At 43.2% G+C, this 19295-nt stretch overlaps 1 protein-coding gene across 1 annotated transcript in view; it reads left to right on the forward strand.

The window, feature by feature from the left end:
• Window positions 1-7513, forward strand: part of emid1 (EMI domain containing 1) — a 188176-nt gene extending 180663 nt beyond the window's left edge. Inside the window, exons 11-16 of the mRNA XM_072433921.1 lie at window positions 930-964; window positions 1033-1095; window positions 1164-1208; window positions 2574-2618; window positions 4487-4571; window positions 7351-7513. Coding sequence (XP_072290022.1) covers window positions 930-964; window positions 1033-1095; window positions 1164-1208; window positions 2574-2618; window positions 4487-4571; window positions 7351-7487 — 410 coding nt within the window. The 3' untranslated portion in view covers window positions 7488-7513. The remainder of the gene's footprint in view (window positions 1-929; window positions 965-1032; window positions 1096-1163; window positions 1209-2573; window positions 2619-4486; window positions 4572-7350) is intronic.
• The last annotated feature ends 11782 nt before the right edge of the window (window positions 7514-19295 follow it).

The raw sequence follows: 19295 nt of genomic DNA on the forward strand, positions 1-19295 counted from the left end.
AGTGAGTGATGAGTGAGTGAGTGATGAGTGAGTGAGTGAGTGATGAGTGAGGAGTGAGGAGTGAGTGAGTGAGTGATGAGTGAGTGAGTGAGTGAGTGATGAATGAGTGAGTGATGAGTGATGATTGAGTGAGTGAGTGAGTGATGAGTGAGTGAGTGATGAATGAGTGAGTGAGTGAGTGATGAATGAGTGAGTGATGAGTGATGATTGAGTGAGTGAGTGAGTGAGTGATGAGTGAGTGAGTGATGAATGAGTGAGTGAGTGAGTGATGAGTGAGTGAGTGAGTGATGAGTGAGTGAGTGAGTGATGAGTGAGTGAGTGAGTGATGAGTGATGATTGAGTGAGTGAGTGAGTGATGAGTGAGTGAGTGAGTGAGTGAGTGATGAGTGAGTGAGTGAGTGAGTGATGAATGAGTGAGTGAGTGATTGATGAGTGAGTGAGTGAGTGATGAATGAGTGAGTGATGAGTGAGTGAGTGAGTGAGTGAGTGAGTGAGTGAGTGATGAGTGAGTGAGTGATGAGTGAGTGAGTGAGTGAGTGAGTGATGAATGAGTGAGTGAGTGAGTGAGTGATTGATGAGTGAGTGAGTGAGTGAATGAGTGAGTGAGTGATTGATGAGTGAGTGATGAGTGAGTGAGTGAGTGAGTGAGTGAGTGATGAATGAGTGAGTGAGTGATTGATGAGTGAGTGAGTGATGAATGAGTGAGTGAGTGATTGATGAGTGAGTGAGTGAGTGAATGAGTGAGTGAGTGATTGATGAGTGAGTGATGAGTGAGTATTGCCTGTCAGCTTCCAAACCCTGGTCCTCACTGTCAGATATCTTACATCTTCACTGTTAGAGTTTCTCTCATACTTCCTGCACTGATGTCAAATCTGAACTTGTCCATGACACTGTAGTTTTGTGATCTGCAGGTCCTCCTGGTCCCAGAGGCCCCTTAGGACCCCCTGGGCCCCCAGGGCAGAACGTGAGTAGAATAATTTCTATAATAAATGTCAGCTCTGCACTCTATGTTATTCCATGACCTTTGTGTAGGGGAAATCTGGAGTTCCAGGGGCTCAGGGCCCCGTAGGACCAAAGGGAGACCGTGGTGAGAGAGTGAGTATGACCGGTCTCATGTGTTCATCAGTATCAGTAATCATGTCTAACCCCTGCTGCTGTTCCAGGGTCCTCTGGGTGCCCCCGGCGACAGGGGCTTTAGAGGAGATACGGTAAGGACTTTTGTGCTGTGTGTACAGTGTGTGAAGTTTCTGTGTGACACACCAGTCCACCCAGAGGAAGATCTAGAGTCATCATCAACTCTGGAAGGAGCAGATGTATCTTACAGACGTTTTTGAATGTGTAATAAGTTGTAGATGTCTTTGTCAAAGGAGCACTTATTTCTTGGTGGCTTATGCAAAACAAATTAGAGTCCAATCGAAATTGAGTTTTACCGGATGTTGTTGATTACCATCAACATTTATGAAAATCTATACAAATTTAGGGTGTTGGGGCACTTTATTCTCCTCCATGTCTTTTTACAAATACCAGTATCCTACAGAATGGGAGTTACTTTGTATTTCACCTGGAGAGACTCAGACGACACAGAAAGGACCGTTTAGCAGCTTTATTATGAAGGTTATTTGGCGCTCAGACCCGAGCAGAAAACATCGCGATCATGGGCGCTCCATAATCTATTTGTATTAGATGTCTCCCCCCAGGGCCTGGAGACTGGTGGTGGTAGCATGTGGTGAGAGGGTAGAGAGGATGATGAGAGGGATGCAGAGGAGGAGGAGGGGAGGTGCAGAGGAGGTGCGGCGTGTCTGAAGCGGCCGAGCCAACTGCCTGAGGGTTAAAATGAGACCGCCTCTGCGCTGATTGGGAGCAGAGGAGGTGCAAAGGAGGTGCAGAGGAGGTGCAGAGGAGGTGCGGCGTGCCACGGGGAGGAGTGACTTGGCTGCGTTGATTGGGAATGGGGAGCAGGTGCGAGGGGCGATGTCCCGGGAGTCCTCTGTCCTTAGACCCTCCTTCTGTCCTTAGACCCTCCTTCTGTCCTTAGACCCTCCTTCTGTCCTTAGACCCTCCTTCTGTCCTTAGACCCTCCTTCTTGGCCAGGAAAAACTATAAAACCTCCTTGGAAACCTGGAGGAGTTCCGTGTGAAGGAGGAATCTGACTGTCACAGACGGACAGGCCGACGCCCGGCTTGGGTGCGTTAGAGGCTGAGGAGAGGTGCCCTGGCATGGCCTAACTCAGGTCTTCCAGGTGAACTTACGCAGGCTTCAGTTCATGCACAAAACATGCTCATGCTCAGGCTTGTTTTGAGGAAGAGACACAGGGCAACAGTCTCTTTGTGTTCTTGATCTGTGATGAAGGATGAATTGGTGTGTACTAGACTTTTGTTACAACCAAATCTGTTTTCCCACCTCTAAAAACATGTACAATAGGCTCCTCCCTTCTGGGGCCTGGGCACCCATTAAAAATAGATTTTAAATCTCAGTGGGACTTTCCTGGTTAAATAAATGTCAATAAATATAATATTTATATTTTATAATCATAATGTGACACTTATTTTCTGTGATTTTAAATATCTCTCCAGGGAGCACGAGGACCAAAGGGAGAGCCCGGAGAGAAGGGTTTACCGGTAAGACCTGAGTCCATGATCATTCATAACTGTGCAGACATGTGTCTAATCTCACTGTTCTTCCTCTGCTTGTTTTACAAGAGTAATCTCAATGTAAGGCAATTTCATTTACAGTCTAAGTTTAGTGGCCTGCTGTTTTTGGTGACCCCTGCACCTCTCCTGCCTGGGACATGTGTAACTCACTTAGAAGATGTCTGTGTCTTTGTATTATTGTCTATGTCCGTGTATTTACGCTGTGCATTTCTGGTTGTGGTCATGTTTTGTATATTTACTGTTTATTCATGTGTTATTGTGTTATTGTGTTATTGTGTTATTGTGTTATTGTGTTATTGTGTTATTGGGGTGTTGGGGTGTTGGGGTGGGGTTTGTGCCCTGTCCTGCTCCTCCTCTCGACCCATGGCTTCTCTCACCGCCTCCTTTAGCTCTCTCTTTGGCATATACATAATCATTATCAAAAGTCTAAATTATAACTAGTACAACCTGTGCTTACTCCGTTCCTCACAAATAAGAGAGCAGTTCAAACACTCATTTCTCAGAGCAAAAGTACATGCCAAAGACCCAGATTTGTGGTATATTATGAGTAGAGTGGGTTTTCTGTGGAGTGGATACAGCTGCATTACTTCTCCATAACTGTGCATGAAGAACAACTCCAAGAACTCACACATTTAAACTGTGTTCCTCATTACCATATGTACTAACAGTGACCTCTTGACCTCCTGCATGCGCCGGTCATCCTGTCTTTGGCTAACATTTTGGTTGTTTATTTATTTTTTCTCAAATATGTGTATGCCAATAGTCTATTTGAAGGTTAGTTTTGCTTTCAATAAGTTGTAACAATTATAGCCAGATAAAGGAAAATGAGCCTCATTCACCAATGTTCTTAGTGAAGACTCTTTCTCTTCATTTAAACTCTTCTGAGCTCAGAGTCCAAAACATCTTCTCCATTATGAGTATAGCCACGTTTCTATGGGAGCGGGTCACGGAGCGGGGCCATGCTGTGGTGACACTTTGGCATGCGGTGATTGGACGAGTAGAGAGAACGCAGACGAAACGACAAAAAAGCACAAAAGAATCATTTCTCACCAAAAGCGGACTCAGTCTTGTGATAAACCACGGTATTTCCAGTGATGGCAGCTATTTCCTGTTTATCGACACAAGCCTGCGATAAACAGGAAGTAGTTTCCTGTTGACAAACCTGGAAATACAAAAAGTATTTTTGGAGTGGCTGATATTGGCCTCATGATTAGTCTGAGTATGAGTTATTAGTGTAATTCAGGTTTTCTTTATAAATAAATCATTAGTTATGTTTGAGTGACGTCCGTTGCTGACCTGAGCTCTAAAGTGAACTCTTCTGGAGAACTAGAGCCAGTCGAAATGTGGCTTTTGTATTCTTTCTATCTGTAGTATCATGCAGCACGATCCCCCTGTCCTGACCAAGCCAAGCTCACATGGGACAGGTCCCGGTGCTGGTCGCTCATCACATGGGACAGGTCCCGGTGCCAATCGCTCATCACATGGGACAGGTCCCGGTGCCAATCGCTCATCACATGGGACAGGTCCCGGTGCTGGTCGCTCATCACATGGGACAGGTCCCGGTGCCAATCGCTCATCACATGGGACAGGGCTCTTAAGAACACGTTGGTGAATGTGGCCTCATGCTGACCGTTTAGAGCAAACACTGTTGGACTCTGTTGGACTGGAGCATCTGCCTGTAGATCATGAGCTGTGCATGGAGCCAGCATGAGGAGAATGTCCTTTACCAGAAGCATGGTCCAGAGTCCAGACTGACTGACCAGCGCAGTGTAGAATGCTGTGTGGAGTTAACCTTCTAACTGCCTGTGCCTGCTCATTGCTGTATCTTTTCACAGGGAGACGGCATACATCAGATCAGAGAGGCCCTGAAGATCTTAGCCGAGAGGGTTTTAATCCTCGAGACTATGATCGGTATCCATGGTGAGTGAGAGTGGAGGCAGCCAGCTGTAGGCAGGCGCGGGCGGGCTCAGCTGACAGACAGGGCACAGACAGGACACAGACCCCTGGAGAGTCCGTCCTGAGTCCTGGTTTGGTTGGGACTCGGGGCCGACTGCTCCAGGGCTGGTCTGAGCGGTCTGTGTGTGTGTAGGACGTTAGCCTGCAGATGATCCAGGAGCTGCAGGCTGACCTGGAGCTTCTGGCTCGCAGGGTGACGCTGCTGGAGGCCATCATCTGGCCAGGTAACACGGACACACTCGCTGACCACTGAGGACACAGATAACTGCACATTTTACAGGGAAAGTTCATGTGGCGCTCACAAACTTCCAATATGAAAAATACACATGATGCTAAACACTAAACATTCCCACGTTTAGGGATTTACTGAACATGTCATGACAGCAACAGAAAAGTGCATAGAAAGACTCAAGTCATTTTATTAATGGTGATCAAAATCCTGATTGTCCAAGAACCTCTAATCTCAGAAGCCCGACGGGCCCCTGAGGACCACATCAACTCGGCATAAGGCAGAAGAACCGCTCAGTCCAACCACAAGAGGACAAATGTTCCTCTCTGTAATAGAAAAGAGCCTTCATAGAATGCACTTTGAAGAATTTTAAACCATGTTAGAATTATAGTCACGTAATAATAATTCACCTTATTGAAATTGTAAGTCGAGGGATCAGTTTCACTGACCCACGCCCACAGCTCTTTAACTCTACTTGGTCGGTGTCAGACTACTGGTCACTGAATGGTCCGAGTGCTGACCGTATCAATGGAAACACTCTGCTGTGGGCATTATCCAAGGATCAGTCCTAAAAAGAGAACCGAACTGAGTGAAATGAGTAGAACAAAGTGGGGCTGGGAAGTGCTGAAGTTTGGGTGGTCAGTAGTCAAAGTTAGGGAAGTATTTCCATGTGGAGCTGTATTGCTGCAAGTATCTGTACTGTACTGCTGCAAGTATCTGTGCAGCTAATACTTTCATTCTGTGTTTTCTGATGAATTATAGAGCTTGGGATTGTCGCGCATCGTTTCTATGGACAAACATTGTAAATTAGCCTTGGCCATGTCATATTCTGTTACATGTTATACTTAAAGAATCTTCAACTCGCCGACTGGACAAACGTTTTCAGAGTGAAGACTTAAAGTGAAGCCTCTCATCCAAGGAGCTTCTTCAGTTCCTGTCCACAGATAAAAGAGACTGTTGTTTACAGGAAGTGAAGTCAAAGGTGTGACCTGACCTAACTGGGAGGGGTCAAAAAAGAAATGATGGTCTAAAATGCGATTCATCACCTCCATCCTCAGGCCTAAACTAAAACAAAGGAAAGTATCGGGCGAATCAGAGACTGCTAATTGGAGTTGGACGAAAGGAGGAGGAAATATGACTCAGGTGACCTTAGAGTAAGAACAGATGCTCCAGACTGTACTCTAGTTTGTGTTAGGGCCCTTCAGACGCACTAGTTCTGTCAGAGCAAATGGAGACTTTGGAGTCGAGACGTTCTCACTCGTAAATCTTTTGTTCAATTGAGAGAATTCAATTTGATTTTGCCATGGAACCTTCCTGTACGACTGAGCGACAGACATGCTTCATACTTGTCCCTATGAAATGAATAATATATAAAAGTACTCTGACACTATGAGTACATTTGCTGTAGTGAGCCAGCAGCAGCCGTTGTTCCACGGCTCTTTTGTTTTGCTAATGTATCTCTATGAACATTTAGCACGATCTTCATTTCTTCTTTTTTGGTTATTTGATGTTATTGGACAGAGACATATTAAAGAACACAAGTAATAACATCAAATCCGTTTTACTCCAGGACATAAAAAAGCAGCTCTTAGGGTGAAAAAGACACTGCTGTATTTTATTGTCTGTGAAAGTGCGCTGTTAGCATGCTAATGATTATAGCTTTACCGCAGTGGTTGTCAAAAAAACAAATAAATAAATAAAAAGTGAAAAGTCTGTCAAAGTTAACACAGTAACTCCTGTGATTAATCACATCATATGTACACATCAATCTTGAATTGACGCAGATTAATAATACGTCTGTTTCAAGACCAAACGCGCTCTTTTAGACGTGAGTGAGGCTAACATGAGCAGGAGGAGGAGCCTGCAGGAGGAGGAGCCTGCAGGGGACAGTGATCACATGGTTCATTCTACACTTCAAACCAGTGCGTGAAGAAGCGGATGTTTACGAGCACTGAGCGGCTTTACAGAGGCAGAAACGACCGACGTTTGTGAACTATTACAGAGCCACATGTAACCACAGTTCTATGAGTATTTGAGGGGCCCTTAACACGCCACAGTGGATTGGCCATGGAGCCTACATTTACCTGAAACATGTGACCACAGATTCAACATGAAATACATGTCTAGACTTAAATTGTTGCTAGTTAGGCTTTTAACTTATGTATTTAGATTGTGAAATAATGAAATGATTTTAAAAAATGTAAGAAAATGTGCAAAGATCCTTAAAAATAGACATTTAAATATTGACATCTCCAAAAGCATGCAGTGCTGTGTGATCTGATCAAATGGTTCATTGTTTGACAGCACTAAACAAGTAAACATCAGGTACAGAACTTTTTAGTTATACACCGGAGCTCCGCCCCCAAAGCAACACGTTCCCAGTATTTCCTTTTCAAAGTACATTTTATATTCGTAGCTGTAAGACCATAAAACTATTGCTGTGTAAATACTTTGCTGAGCAGTGACGTCCTGGAACCAGCAAAGCCCCATGTCGACCGCTGTCTCTCTCCTTAGAGCCTGATCTGGGGTCTGGGGACGGAGCTTTCGGAACAGCGCCCCCTAGCTTCTACAGGGACAAGCGCGCCGAGTCCCTGCCGCGGCGCCTGTCTGCTCTGCTCTCCTCGTTTGACAGCAAACCTCCAGGGAACTAGAACCCTTTTCCCCACCGTAATCCCACATAGGTCAAGAACTATGCCTGGAGGGAGAGTCCAGGAGGTCCAGCACGTGTGGGGACCCTGGGGCCTCTGCACGTTTGAACATCTCAGGGACCCCAAGAGGAGCTGTGCTGGGTTTCATGTGGAGGAAGCAATAACCGCTCTATGACTGCTGCTCCTGCTGCAAAGAACTTATGTGAGAGGGTGGATTTAAAACAGGACATATTATGCTATATTTAAGCTTTTTTTAATATACTTTTTGAATATGCTTTTGGACATCATGGTTTGTAATGTGTGTGTTTGTGTGTCTTTTAATCTGTGTTTGAAATCACACAAACCAGGAGTGGGTTTTGTAAATTGGTGCAACTACACGACTTAGTAAAAGTAAAGTAAAAGTAAAATTGAGTTGCCAATCTCAACATCAAATAAGTAAATAGTATATTTGTGAATTAAAAGATTGGGTTTTCAAATAAAAAAACACATGATAAATACACATAGACGCCCACATACACTTACTGTTATGTCATTGGGTTACGAGTGTAATTATAAGTCCATTTAGGCCCTTGACCAAGACCGTGCTGAAAAAGTCGCTCTCGACCCTAAAATGTTGGTGACCCCTGTGACCCCTGCGTTTCCCTCCTCGCTCCTGTGGGACTCACGGAGGACACGGAGGACAAACAGCAGCTGCGTCGCAGACAATGGTCAATAATGTAGAGAACTAGATTATTTCATCTTATTGTGAAGACAAGTGGTTACTATGGAGACGTGTGATGTCATGACAGAGTTATGAGCCATAAACACACCCACTAGATTGAATTTGCTTGATAACCCAAATCTGGACCTCAAAATGGCAAGGACAAAAGTGTCACATGACCATGAACACAGACACAGGGAGGAGTCCTACATTTTACAGACTTTTATTCACATTTTAAGACTTTTCTCTAGTTTTGCATTGAAAAAAAACCCTTCCACAATGAGTCAGTGGCACAAGCAATGGCCTCAGCAAACTGGAATCTTTTTTAGTTTGGAGTATTTTTTAGTAGAAGTATCTGCATGACAAGAGTATTAGACATAGAAATATTACACTTGTAGTACTAGGACTTCATGTGGCGGATTCTTAGAAAGAAGAAGTTAGTTGAGCCAGTCCAGAGGAAGTAATAATGAGGTTCAACATTTGTGGATCAAAAGTTTAAACCTAGTTATAGTCGGCCCCGCCCACCAATTGTAGTACGTGAGTGCAGCCAATTAAACATCACCTTCCATTTCATCACACGACATGTGCACAAGTCAGTTTAAAGCTGCGATCTGCCTCTGTGACCGGTGCACACTTTACCGTGATTGGTCGCTCACTCAGGGCAGTACTGAGGCTGACCAGTAGGAGGAGCTGTAGTCCATCTCTGCAGACAGGGAAATCACCGCCACAATTTCACTTACAGTTTGTCTCAAATCCTTTGGCACATTTTTCTGATCAGAACTAAAACGCTCCAAAACAACGATTTTTGTCGAATGAAACAAGCTCCATAATCACACAACTAAAGCTGTTGGTGAAAAGGTTTGCACTGATCCTCTGATGAAGAAGAAATACGAGTAACGTGCAGTTAATGATATTGTAAAAGTACAAATCCTGTTTTTGATGCATATTTCCAACATGAGCCTCATACATTTGTGGGACTGACTCACTTCTGCAGAAAGATATTGAGCAGGTTAGATGATGATATATATCACCTTAATGATGTTTGCATTAAGAATCAGGGATTACATCCACTTGTTTGCATGAAGTGTTTCCAGGAAGTCCTTTAAAAACCAGAGAAACGTGCCAAAGCGACTGAACAAACTGCAGTACCACGACATCACCTGCTGCTTATTATAAATCATATATTTACATTTTTACATTGCATTTGTGTCGATAAAGATTCAACTTCTGCTAATGTTTACTCAATTACGACCTGCTTCTTGCTCCGTTTAAAGCTGATTTAATCTACTCAATATGATGCTGATAATGATGAATAGTGTCACTTTGAGCATGTACAGTCCATTTCACGATGTGTTGATATATTATGTGCAGAAGTCGTGAGTCGTGAGGTTTTTTGGGTAATAGTATTTTTACAGTTGTTATTTAATGCATTAATAAAAGACGTCTGGAGAAATCATGCAAGAAATAAACAACACTATGCAAATGTCTTGTTTTCATGTTAAAACCACGCTATGAACTTGAATATATTTCCTGACATGATTTCACTTTCACATATAATGTGTATTATTTAAATGTACTGTATCTGCTGTGTAACCATTTTGTACTTTTGTAATGTGTTTGAACGTTCTTCCTTCATGTTATAAAATGTTTGTTTTTCTGATTCCTGGTTTGTTAGTCTGGTTATTTAGTCCTGACTCTGGCACCAGCAGGAGGCCGCTCCATGTTTAGTCCTGACTCTGGCACCAGCAGGAGGCCGGTCCATGTTTAGTCCTGACTCTGGCACCAGCAGGAGGCCGCTCCATGTTTAGTCCTGACTCTGGCACCAGCAGGAGGCCGGTCCATGTTTAGTCCTGACTCTGGCACCAGCAGGAGGCCGGTCCATGTTTAGTCCTGACTCTGGCACCAGCAGGAGGCCGGTTCCTGAGAACAGGACTAATGTGATGGTACTTCCTGGTTCTGGTCAGGACCCGAGCAGCAGCGTTCTGGATGAACTGCAGCTGTTTTACAGCTCGTTTGGAGAGACCAGTGAGCGGCCGTGACAGCAGTGGTTCCCCGACATATAAAGTAGACTTTCCCCAAAGTAGAACTCATGTCTAATTTTTTATTTTGCTTTGTCGATAACTAAACATAGATAAATGACTTTGGATATTGATGTTACATTTTTCTCTCACATCATCTTGGGACCTCCTGAAATCATTTCACGACCCACTTAGGGATCTGGACCCCCAGGATGAGAGCCACTGATCTAATCAATGTTTTTAAGATGGTGAAACTAAAGGTGACTGCAACACTCAACATTGAGAGAATAATAGCTAAAGTCCCTCACATTTGGCCCCTGGTGAGAACAGGCTCAAACTGGTATGAGAGCTGCACGTTTTACTTTCTTCATCATCTGGTATAAGAAATGTATTCATACAAAAAGGCAAAATAAACATGAAAGTGAATCATGAGGAGCATGAAGGGTCCACCCGAGTGGTACTACCCTCCAAAGAGGCCTGAATTGCATGATCACATCTGGATCCTCTGGATCCTCTGGAGCCGGGGTGGGCAAACTACGGCCCGCGGGCCTTTCAATCCTTTTTTTCTTTTCTGCCCTCAGGCATCTGTCTGCACTTGTATCCTTAATAAATATGACGTGAAATGAATTAAATAATAGATTCAATAGCCTATTATTTGACAGAAAAGTTATATTTTATTTGATATTTAAATTTGGGGATTTTTTTTTTTCACACCAATGATGGCGGGCCGGCCTCCGCTACAGGCCTGGATTCAAATATGGCCCTCGGAGGAAAACAATTGCCCAGCCCTGATCTGGAGCCTCTGGAGCCTCTGGAGCCTCTGGAGCCTCTGGAGCCTCTGGAGCCTCTGGAGCCTCTGGAGCCTCTGGAGCCGGGGTGTCAAACTCATTTTGGGTCGCGGGCCGAACATAACGTAAAACATAAAACAATTAAAAATATAAGAAATAAATAGCTTTATATAGCCTACGCTGTTTTTGAAGCAATTACTGGATCGATTAAAAAAAGAAAAACAAGTGTAATTTCACCAACATGTGCTTCAGTTTATGTCATTACAACTTCAGAGTTGATCTACAGAGAGAAACATTTAGTCAGAGGTATTTGGAACTGAAAAATATTGTATTTGACTTTATAACAAAATAAACTTCTCAAGATCTAAAAAACCTTTTAAATGTCCAAACTAACATTTCCACATCCGTGTAATTTTCTGTAGTTCTCTGTAGTTCTCTGTAGTTCTCTGTAGTTCTCTGTAGTTCTCTGTAGTTCTCTGTAGTCCTCTGTAGTTCTCTGTAGTTCTCTGTAGTTCTCTGTAGTCCTCTGTAGTCCTCTGTAGTTCTCTGTAGTCTTCTGTAGTTCTCTGTAGTTCTCTGTAGTCCTCTGTAGTTCTCTGTAGTTCTCTGTAGTTCTCTGTAGTCCTCTGTAGTTCTCTGTAGTTCTCTGTAGTCCTCTGTAGTTCTCTGTAGTCCTCTGTAGTTCTCTGCAGTTCTCTGTAGTTCTCTGTAGTCCTCTGTAGTTCTCTGTAGTTCTCTGTAGTCCTCTGTAGTTCTCTGCAGTTCTCTGTAGTTCTCTGTAGTCCTCTGTAGTTCTCTGTAGTTCTCTGTAGTCCTCTGTAGTCCTCTGTAGTCCTCTGTAGTTCTCTGTAGTTCTCTGTAGTCCTCTGTAGTTCTCTGTAGTTCTCTGTAGTCCTCTGTAGTTCTCTGTAGTCCTCTGTAGTTCTCTGTAGTTCTCTGTAGTCCTCTGTAGTTCTCTGTAGTCCTCTGTAGTTCTCTGTAGTTCTCTGTAGTCCTCTGTAGTTGCCTGTAGTTCTCTGTAGTTCTCTGTAGTTCTCTGTAGTCCTCTGTAGTTCTCTGTAGTCCTCTGTAGTTCTCTGTAGTCCTCTGTAGTCCTCTGTAGTTCTCTGTAGTTCTCTGTAGTCCTCTGTAGTTCTCTGTAGTCCTCTGTAGTTCTCTGTAGTTCTCTGTAGTCCTCTGTAGTCCTCTGTAGTTCTCTGTAGTCCTCTGTAGTTCTCTGTAGTCCTCTGTAGTTCTCTGTAGTTCTCTGTAGTTCTCTGTAGTCCTCTGTAGTCCTCTGTAGTTCTCTGTAGTTCTCTGTAGTCCTCTGTAGTCCTCTGTAGTCCTCTGTAGTTCTCTGTAGTCATCTTTACACCTGAACTGACTCAGCACTAAATACAAACACACGTGGAGTGTTTAAGGAGGTTAAGTTATGAGCCACAGTTTCCATCAAACCAAACTCTTTTGTCGAATTTCGACAATCAAGCTGAGTCGTGGGCCAAATATTATGTACAAAATAAAACAAACAAAAATATAAGAAATAAATAGCTTTCTTACAGTTTAATAATAGTTGTGAGAGTGTTGCACAAATGTGCAGCAGGTGAAAGACTGAGTCCATATTCAGCAGCAGCAGGAACAGGAACATGGACTTTTGATGTGATTTATGATGTGAAACGTTCATATCACAGACATGTTTCTGCTCAAACTCAATATGAACTATTTTCAAGTTGATCTTAGTGACAAATGATTCATGTAGTGACTAATTTAGTCTGACGTCCACCCCACCCACCCATGTTAACCCCACCCACCCATGTAAACCCCACCCACCCATGTTAACCCCACCCACCCATGTTAACCCCACCCACCCATGTTAACCCCTCCCACCCATGTTAACTTTCAGACTGCCAGGAGCACAGGCCGAGGTGGTGGTGTGGCAGTGATCTCACACTCAAGCCTACTCATGAGCCCTAAAACTAACAATGCATTTCACTCATTTGAAAGCCTTATGCTGTCAATCACATGTCCAAATATGAAAAAACAAAAAGGAGTTTTGTTCATAGTTATCTACCGACCTCCTGGTCCCTATTCAGAGTTTTTAACAGAGTTTTCTGACTTTATATCAAACTTAGTGTTAGCCTGGGATAAAATAGTTATAGCTGGAGACTTTAATATCCACGTGAACATGAGTGATGACGCTCTCAGTAATGCCTTCAGCGCCTTGTTAGACAGCATTGGTTTCACTCAGAATGTAAATAAACCGACTCACACTCACAAGAACACTCTGGATCTTGTCCTAACGTATGGAACAGAGATTAGTGACCTCAGTGTCCTCCCTCAAAACCCTATATTGTCAGATCATTTCCTAATTACCTTTCAGTTTATTCTTAAAGATCACCCAGTCCCACAAAATAAAGTTATAATGAAAAGGACAATATCTGAAAAATCTATCTCAAAATTCAAAGAAATAATAGAGCCAATATTCAGTGACATGTCATGTGATCATGTCATGTGATCATGTCATGTGATCATGTCATGTGATCACGTCATGTGATCCTGCTGAGAATAGTTTTAGTCCCAGTTTAAGTGATCAATGTGTCGACTTGACCATGAATTCTCTGAAGTCTGCTCTTGACGTTGTAGCGCCGTTAAAACAGAAGGTCATTAGGCCAAAGCGCGCCTCCCCATGGTACAACCAAGAACTGTGTTCACATAAACAAAAAGTTAGAAAGTTAGAGGGATTATTTCGTCGCTCTCACACAGAAGAATCCCTAAAAGCATGGAAAAGTTGCCTGCTGTCCTATAAGCAGGCTCTGCGTAAGGCCCAAACCAGATATTATTCAAATCTAATAGAAGTCAACAAAAGTAACACTAAATTCCTTTTCAGCACTGTAGCTAGGCTAACAAACTGTCACAGTGCAGTAGAGCCCTCAATCCCAGCTACACTCAGCTCTGATGATTTCCTCCTATTTTTTAACAATAAAATAAAAACAATCAGAGATAAATTAGATGAAATTACCCCCGCTATTAGCCCTGAACTAGCCCAAGCTGTAAAACTAATGTCCCATATAAATCCACCTGTAAACTTAGAAAGGTTCACAGCTGTTGATCACGCAGAGATAACTTCAGCCATTATGTCCTCTAAAAGCTCAACTTGTGTCCTGGACCCCATTCCAAGCAGACTCCTCAAAGACATTCTCCCCCTAATTATAGACCCTATTCTTAATATAATAAATACTTCAGTAGAAAGTGGCTATGTTCCACAGTCCTTCAAACATGCAGTCATTAAACCTCTTCTGAAAAAGCCTAATCTAGATCCCGACCTATTGGTAAACTACAGACCTATTTCAAATCTGCCCTTTGTCTCTAAAATCCTTGAACAAGTTGTAGTAAAACAGCTTTGTCGCCCCCTACAGCAGGGTTCAGAGCCCACCACAGCAGTGTTCAGAGCCCACCACAGCAGTGTTCAGAGCCCACCACAGGGTTCGGTACTCGGTCCAATTCTGTTTACTCTTTATATGCTGCTGTTAGGTCACATGATCAGGTCACATGGCATTAACTTCCACTGCTATGCAGACGACTCTAAGCTGTATTTATCAATGAAACCTGATCAGAGCGATCAAGTAGACAGACTTAGTACTTGTGTGAAGGAGATAAAAACCTGGATGACACTAAACTACCTGCTTCTTAACCCTGAAAAAACCGAGGTCATTGTGCTGGTCCTAAACATGTACGAGACGCTCTATCTGAGCAGATAGCCACACTGGACAATGTCAGTGAAGCCTCCAGTTCTACTGTAAGAAACCTCAGTCTTACCACCAGCAAAGGATTCAGCTCCAGCTGCTCCACATTCACCTCCACCGCCTCCAGCAAAGGAACAATCTTCAAAGGCCTTGGACCCATCTGTGACAAGCCCAACAACATCCCTGTCATCGCCCCTGCCTTCACACCAGCCCTGGGTTCCCCCTGCAACATCTACTCCCACTAAAGATTCATCATTCTCCTTCTCATCTCCACTCTCACCCATGGGCCTTCCCAGCCATTTTGAAAGTCTGATCAAATCAGGCATTAAGATGGCTCCACTCACGCCCAATATAGCAAGGGCTATGCCGACTACACCAACAAAAGCCCCACCACCCATCCCCCCTCGCCTCTCACCTGGTCCCAAACTCTCCTTGGCTACAAAAGCCCCACCACCCATCCAACCTCGCCTTTCACCTGGTATCTCCCATAGCTAGGATGCACTGGGTCTCAGCGTTGCCGGGACTTATTGTCACATTAAAAATCAAACGAACCCGGGGCCCTATGTAAAAAGAGCCCCCCCTAGTGCTATTTCTGTAGCCACATCATCACACAGATGGAAAAACAAAATGCGAGTCAGGCCCAATCTGAGAAATGTGATTCATATTCCCTGTGAAAAGATAAAGCCCAGTCTCACTGAAACTAGTCTGAAACTTGCTGTGCTAAATGTCAGATCCTTATGTAACAAATCTCTCTTAATTAATAATGTTATTTCTTCTTATAATCTTGATTTTATGTTTTTAACTGAAACATGGCTTGACAAAAACACAGGAAATGTAGTTCTGATAGAATCTGCTCCACCCAACTTTAAGTTTGAATCTGAAACACGAGAAAACAAAAAAGGGGGTGGAGTCTGTGCTGTCTTTAGAGATGAAATAATTACCCGCAGGTTGTCTTTTGGGGTGTTTTCATCATTTGAGTATGTATCCTTTAAAATGGAGCTAAAACGGTCTCCATCCATTCTCTTCATTGTTTTATACAAGCCTCCCCAGCACTGCCAAAGTTGTATTGATGATTTTACTGAGATGCTTTCAGTCATATGCACAGACTTTGATGGTTTGGTCATTACAGGTGATTTCAATGTGCATGTTGATAATATTTGTGACAGAAACGCTAAAGAGCTTGATGCTGTCCTTGAAACCTTCAGTCTTACTCAGCATGTGAGAGGCCCCACCCACAGCAAAGGACACACTCTAGATCTCATAATTACAAAGGGGGTAAATATTTCAAATGTCAATGTGATCGATGTTGCTCTGTCTGATCATTTCTGTGTCTTCTTTCACCTGTCTGTTTCTCCCAAACCTCCGGTTGGTCCTGCAGTTGTTCAGAGGAGACACATAAGTGATGGCACAGGTCCACTGTTTATGGAAATGATAAACTTTGAAAATGTCTCATGTTCTAATGTAAATGATTTGTTGAACTCTGTTACATCTAGTGTTTTGAATGTTCTGGACACCATCGCCCCTATAAAGGCTAAAATGGTTAAAAATAAGCAGAAGGCGCCGTGGAGAAATGATGATTCGGTCAGGGCACAGAAAAGGGAGTGCCGCAGGGCCGAACGGAAATGGCGCAAGTCAAAGCTCCAGGTTCAAAAAGAGATTTACAAAGAAAAGCTGAACATGTACAACCTAATCTTATGTAGAACTAGGGAAAGATATTTTTCTGAAATAATTGGAAGCTGCAGTAACAACTCGCGTGTCCTGTTTGCCACAGTAAACAGATTAACAAACCCTCCAGCTGAGCTGCCGTTAGAACTCATTTCCACATCCAAGTGTAATGAGTTTGCATTATTCTTTAATGACAAAGTTCAGGGCATTAAAAATGCTATAAATCCCACAATGCAAAATATTACCCTAAAACCACCAAGACACTTAGAGCTAACTCACTTTGCACCAGTAACTGACAAAACTGTCCATGAGATCATCACCAGTCTGAGTTCATCTACATGCTGCCTCGATGTGTGAGCCTCCAGATTTCTAAAGTCTGTGCTGAACAGTTTGTTAGCACCACTCACTCACATAGTTAACATGTCGCTTCAATCTGGAACATTCCCAATGTCTTTGAAAACTGCGGTCATAAAGCCTCTCCTAAAGAAGAGCAGTCTTGATGCCGCAGTACTGAGTCATTACCGGCCCATCTCTAATATGCCATTTTGGGGCAAAGTCCTTGAAAAGATTGTTTACCAACAGCTCACAGATTTCCTCTTAATAAACTAATCTTGTCAAGGTGACAAATGACATCCGCCTGAACACTGACACGGGCAAAGCCTCAGTCTTAATTCTGTTGGATCTGAGTGCTGCTTTTGACACTGTTCATCATGGGATCCTCTTACAGAGACCAGAGGACTGGGTGGGCATCACTGGCACTGCCCTAAACTGGTTAAGGTCCTATCTGGAAGACAGGAAGTACTTTGTTGAAATTGGTAGCTGTGTCTTAGACCACATGACCCTGACCTGTGGAGTGCCCCAAGGGTCAGTCCTGGGTCCCCTTCTGTTCAACCTCTACATGCTGCCGTTGGGTCAGTTGATACGCAGTGAAAATGTGTCCTATCACAATTATGCAGACGACACTCAGATCTATGTTTCACTATCGGCAGGTGACTATGGACCAGTAGATTCACTCTGTCACTGCATCCAACAGATCAGTGTGTGGATGCAAAACAACTTTCTCCAGCTGAACTCAGACAAGACTGAAATAATCGTTTTTGGCCCACAGAAACAAAGAGAAAGTGTTAGCGGTCACCTCCAGAGTCTCGCTCTAAAACCTACAAACCAAATTAGAAATCTGGGGGTAATAATGGACTCAGACTTGAACTTTAATAGCCACGTCAAATCAATAACATCAGCAGCTTTTTACCATCTAAAAAACATTGCCAAAATCAAAAATATAGTGTCAAAACCAGATTTAGAGAGACTTATCCACGCGTTTGTCTCCAGTAGATTAGACTACTGTAACGGCCTGCTCACTGGCCTCTCCAAACGAGCTGTAAAACAGCTGCAGTTCATCCAGAACGCTGCTGCTCGGGTCCTGACTAGAACCAGGAAGTATGATCACATTAGTCCTGTTCTCAGGTCTCTGCACTGCCCCCTGTGGCTCAGAGAATAGACTTTAAAGCAGCTCTGCTTGTGTACAAGTCTCTCCATGGCCTAGCACCAAAGTACATCTTGGATATGTTAGTGCCATATGAACCATCTCGGACTCTGAGGACCTCAGGGACCGGCCTCCTGCTGGTGCCAGAGTCAGGACAAAACATGGGGAATCTGCGTTTCAGTTTTATGCAGCTAAAATCTGGAACAGTCTTCCTGAAGATGTGGGACAGGCTTCTACTCTGACAATGTTCAAATCTAAGCTAAAAACAGTTTTGTTTAGCTGCGCATATGACTGAAGGGATTTTTTCTTTGCACTCTTCTCTTTTGTTTGTGATTTTATTAGTTTAGAAAATCAGTTGGATTGATAATTTTTAATTTAGTTAATTTTATTGTAGTTAATTTTTATCGTTGCACTCTTCTCTTTTGTTTGTGATTTTATTAGTTTAGAAAATCAGTTGGATTGATAATTTTTAATTTAGTTAATTTTATTGTATTTCTGTAATTTCTTTGTGATTTGAATGCATTTTTCCTGCTGTGTGAAGCACTTTGAATTGCCTTGTGTATGAAATGTGCTCTACAAATAAACTTGCCTTGCCTTATTTGACCAGGAGCTCTCATTTAAAGCTCATATAAATCAAGCTTGTAAAACAGCCTATTTCCATTTGCACAACATAGCCAAAATCAGAAGAATCCTGCCTAAAAGCGATGCCGAAAAACTTATCCATGCATTTGTAACGACTAGATTAGACTACTGTAACTCCTGCTCACAGCGTGTCCTAAAAGCTCCACAAAAAGCTTTCAACTGGTTCAAAATGCAGCCGCAAGATTACTAACAGGAACTAAAAGAAGAGAACACATTACGCTGGTGCTGGAGTCTCTTCACTGGCTCCTGTCCAGTTTAGAATCAAATTAATTAATTAAAATTCTACTCTTGACCTACAAAGCCATAAATGACATGGCCCCATCCTACCTCAAAGATGCTATAGAACCATATCATCCAAACAGAGCTCTTCGCTCTCAGAATGCCGGCCTTCTGGTGGTGCCAAGAGTCTCTAAAAGTACTGTAGGAGGTAGAGCGTTTAGCTACCAAGCTCCTGTGTTATGGAATCAGCTCCCGACCCATGTTAAATATGCTGACACAGTCTCTTCATTTAAGTCCAGGCTTAAAACGTTCCTCTTCGAAATCGCTTATGGTCAGAGTAGTTAGGAACAGAAACATAAACTCACAGCTTTAGCTACGCTGCCCTAGGAGTAACTATGCTGGGGGAAGTATGACAGCTTGAGCTCTGTCCTCTGCTTCTGACTTATTCTTTCAAAAATATTTATTTTTAATTCCACTTGCAAACAAGTTGGCCACTGTCCAGGATGTACCCCGCCTAAGGCCCGAAGTCACTGGGATAGGCTCCAGTCACCCGCGACCCCGAAAGGGACCAAGCGGT

Source organism: Eucyclogobius newberryi, unplaced genomic scaffold (genome assembly GCF_026437365.1).
Source record: "Eucyclogobius newberryi isolate DKJ021-1_F unplaced genomic scaffold, fEucNew1.0.hap1 SCAF_6, whole genome shotgun sequence".
Lineage (NCBI taxonomy): Eukaryota > Metazoa > Chordata > Actinopteri > Gobiiformes > Gobiidae > Eucyclogobius > Eucyclogobius newberryi.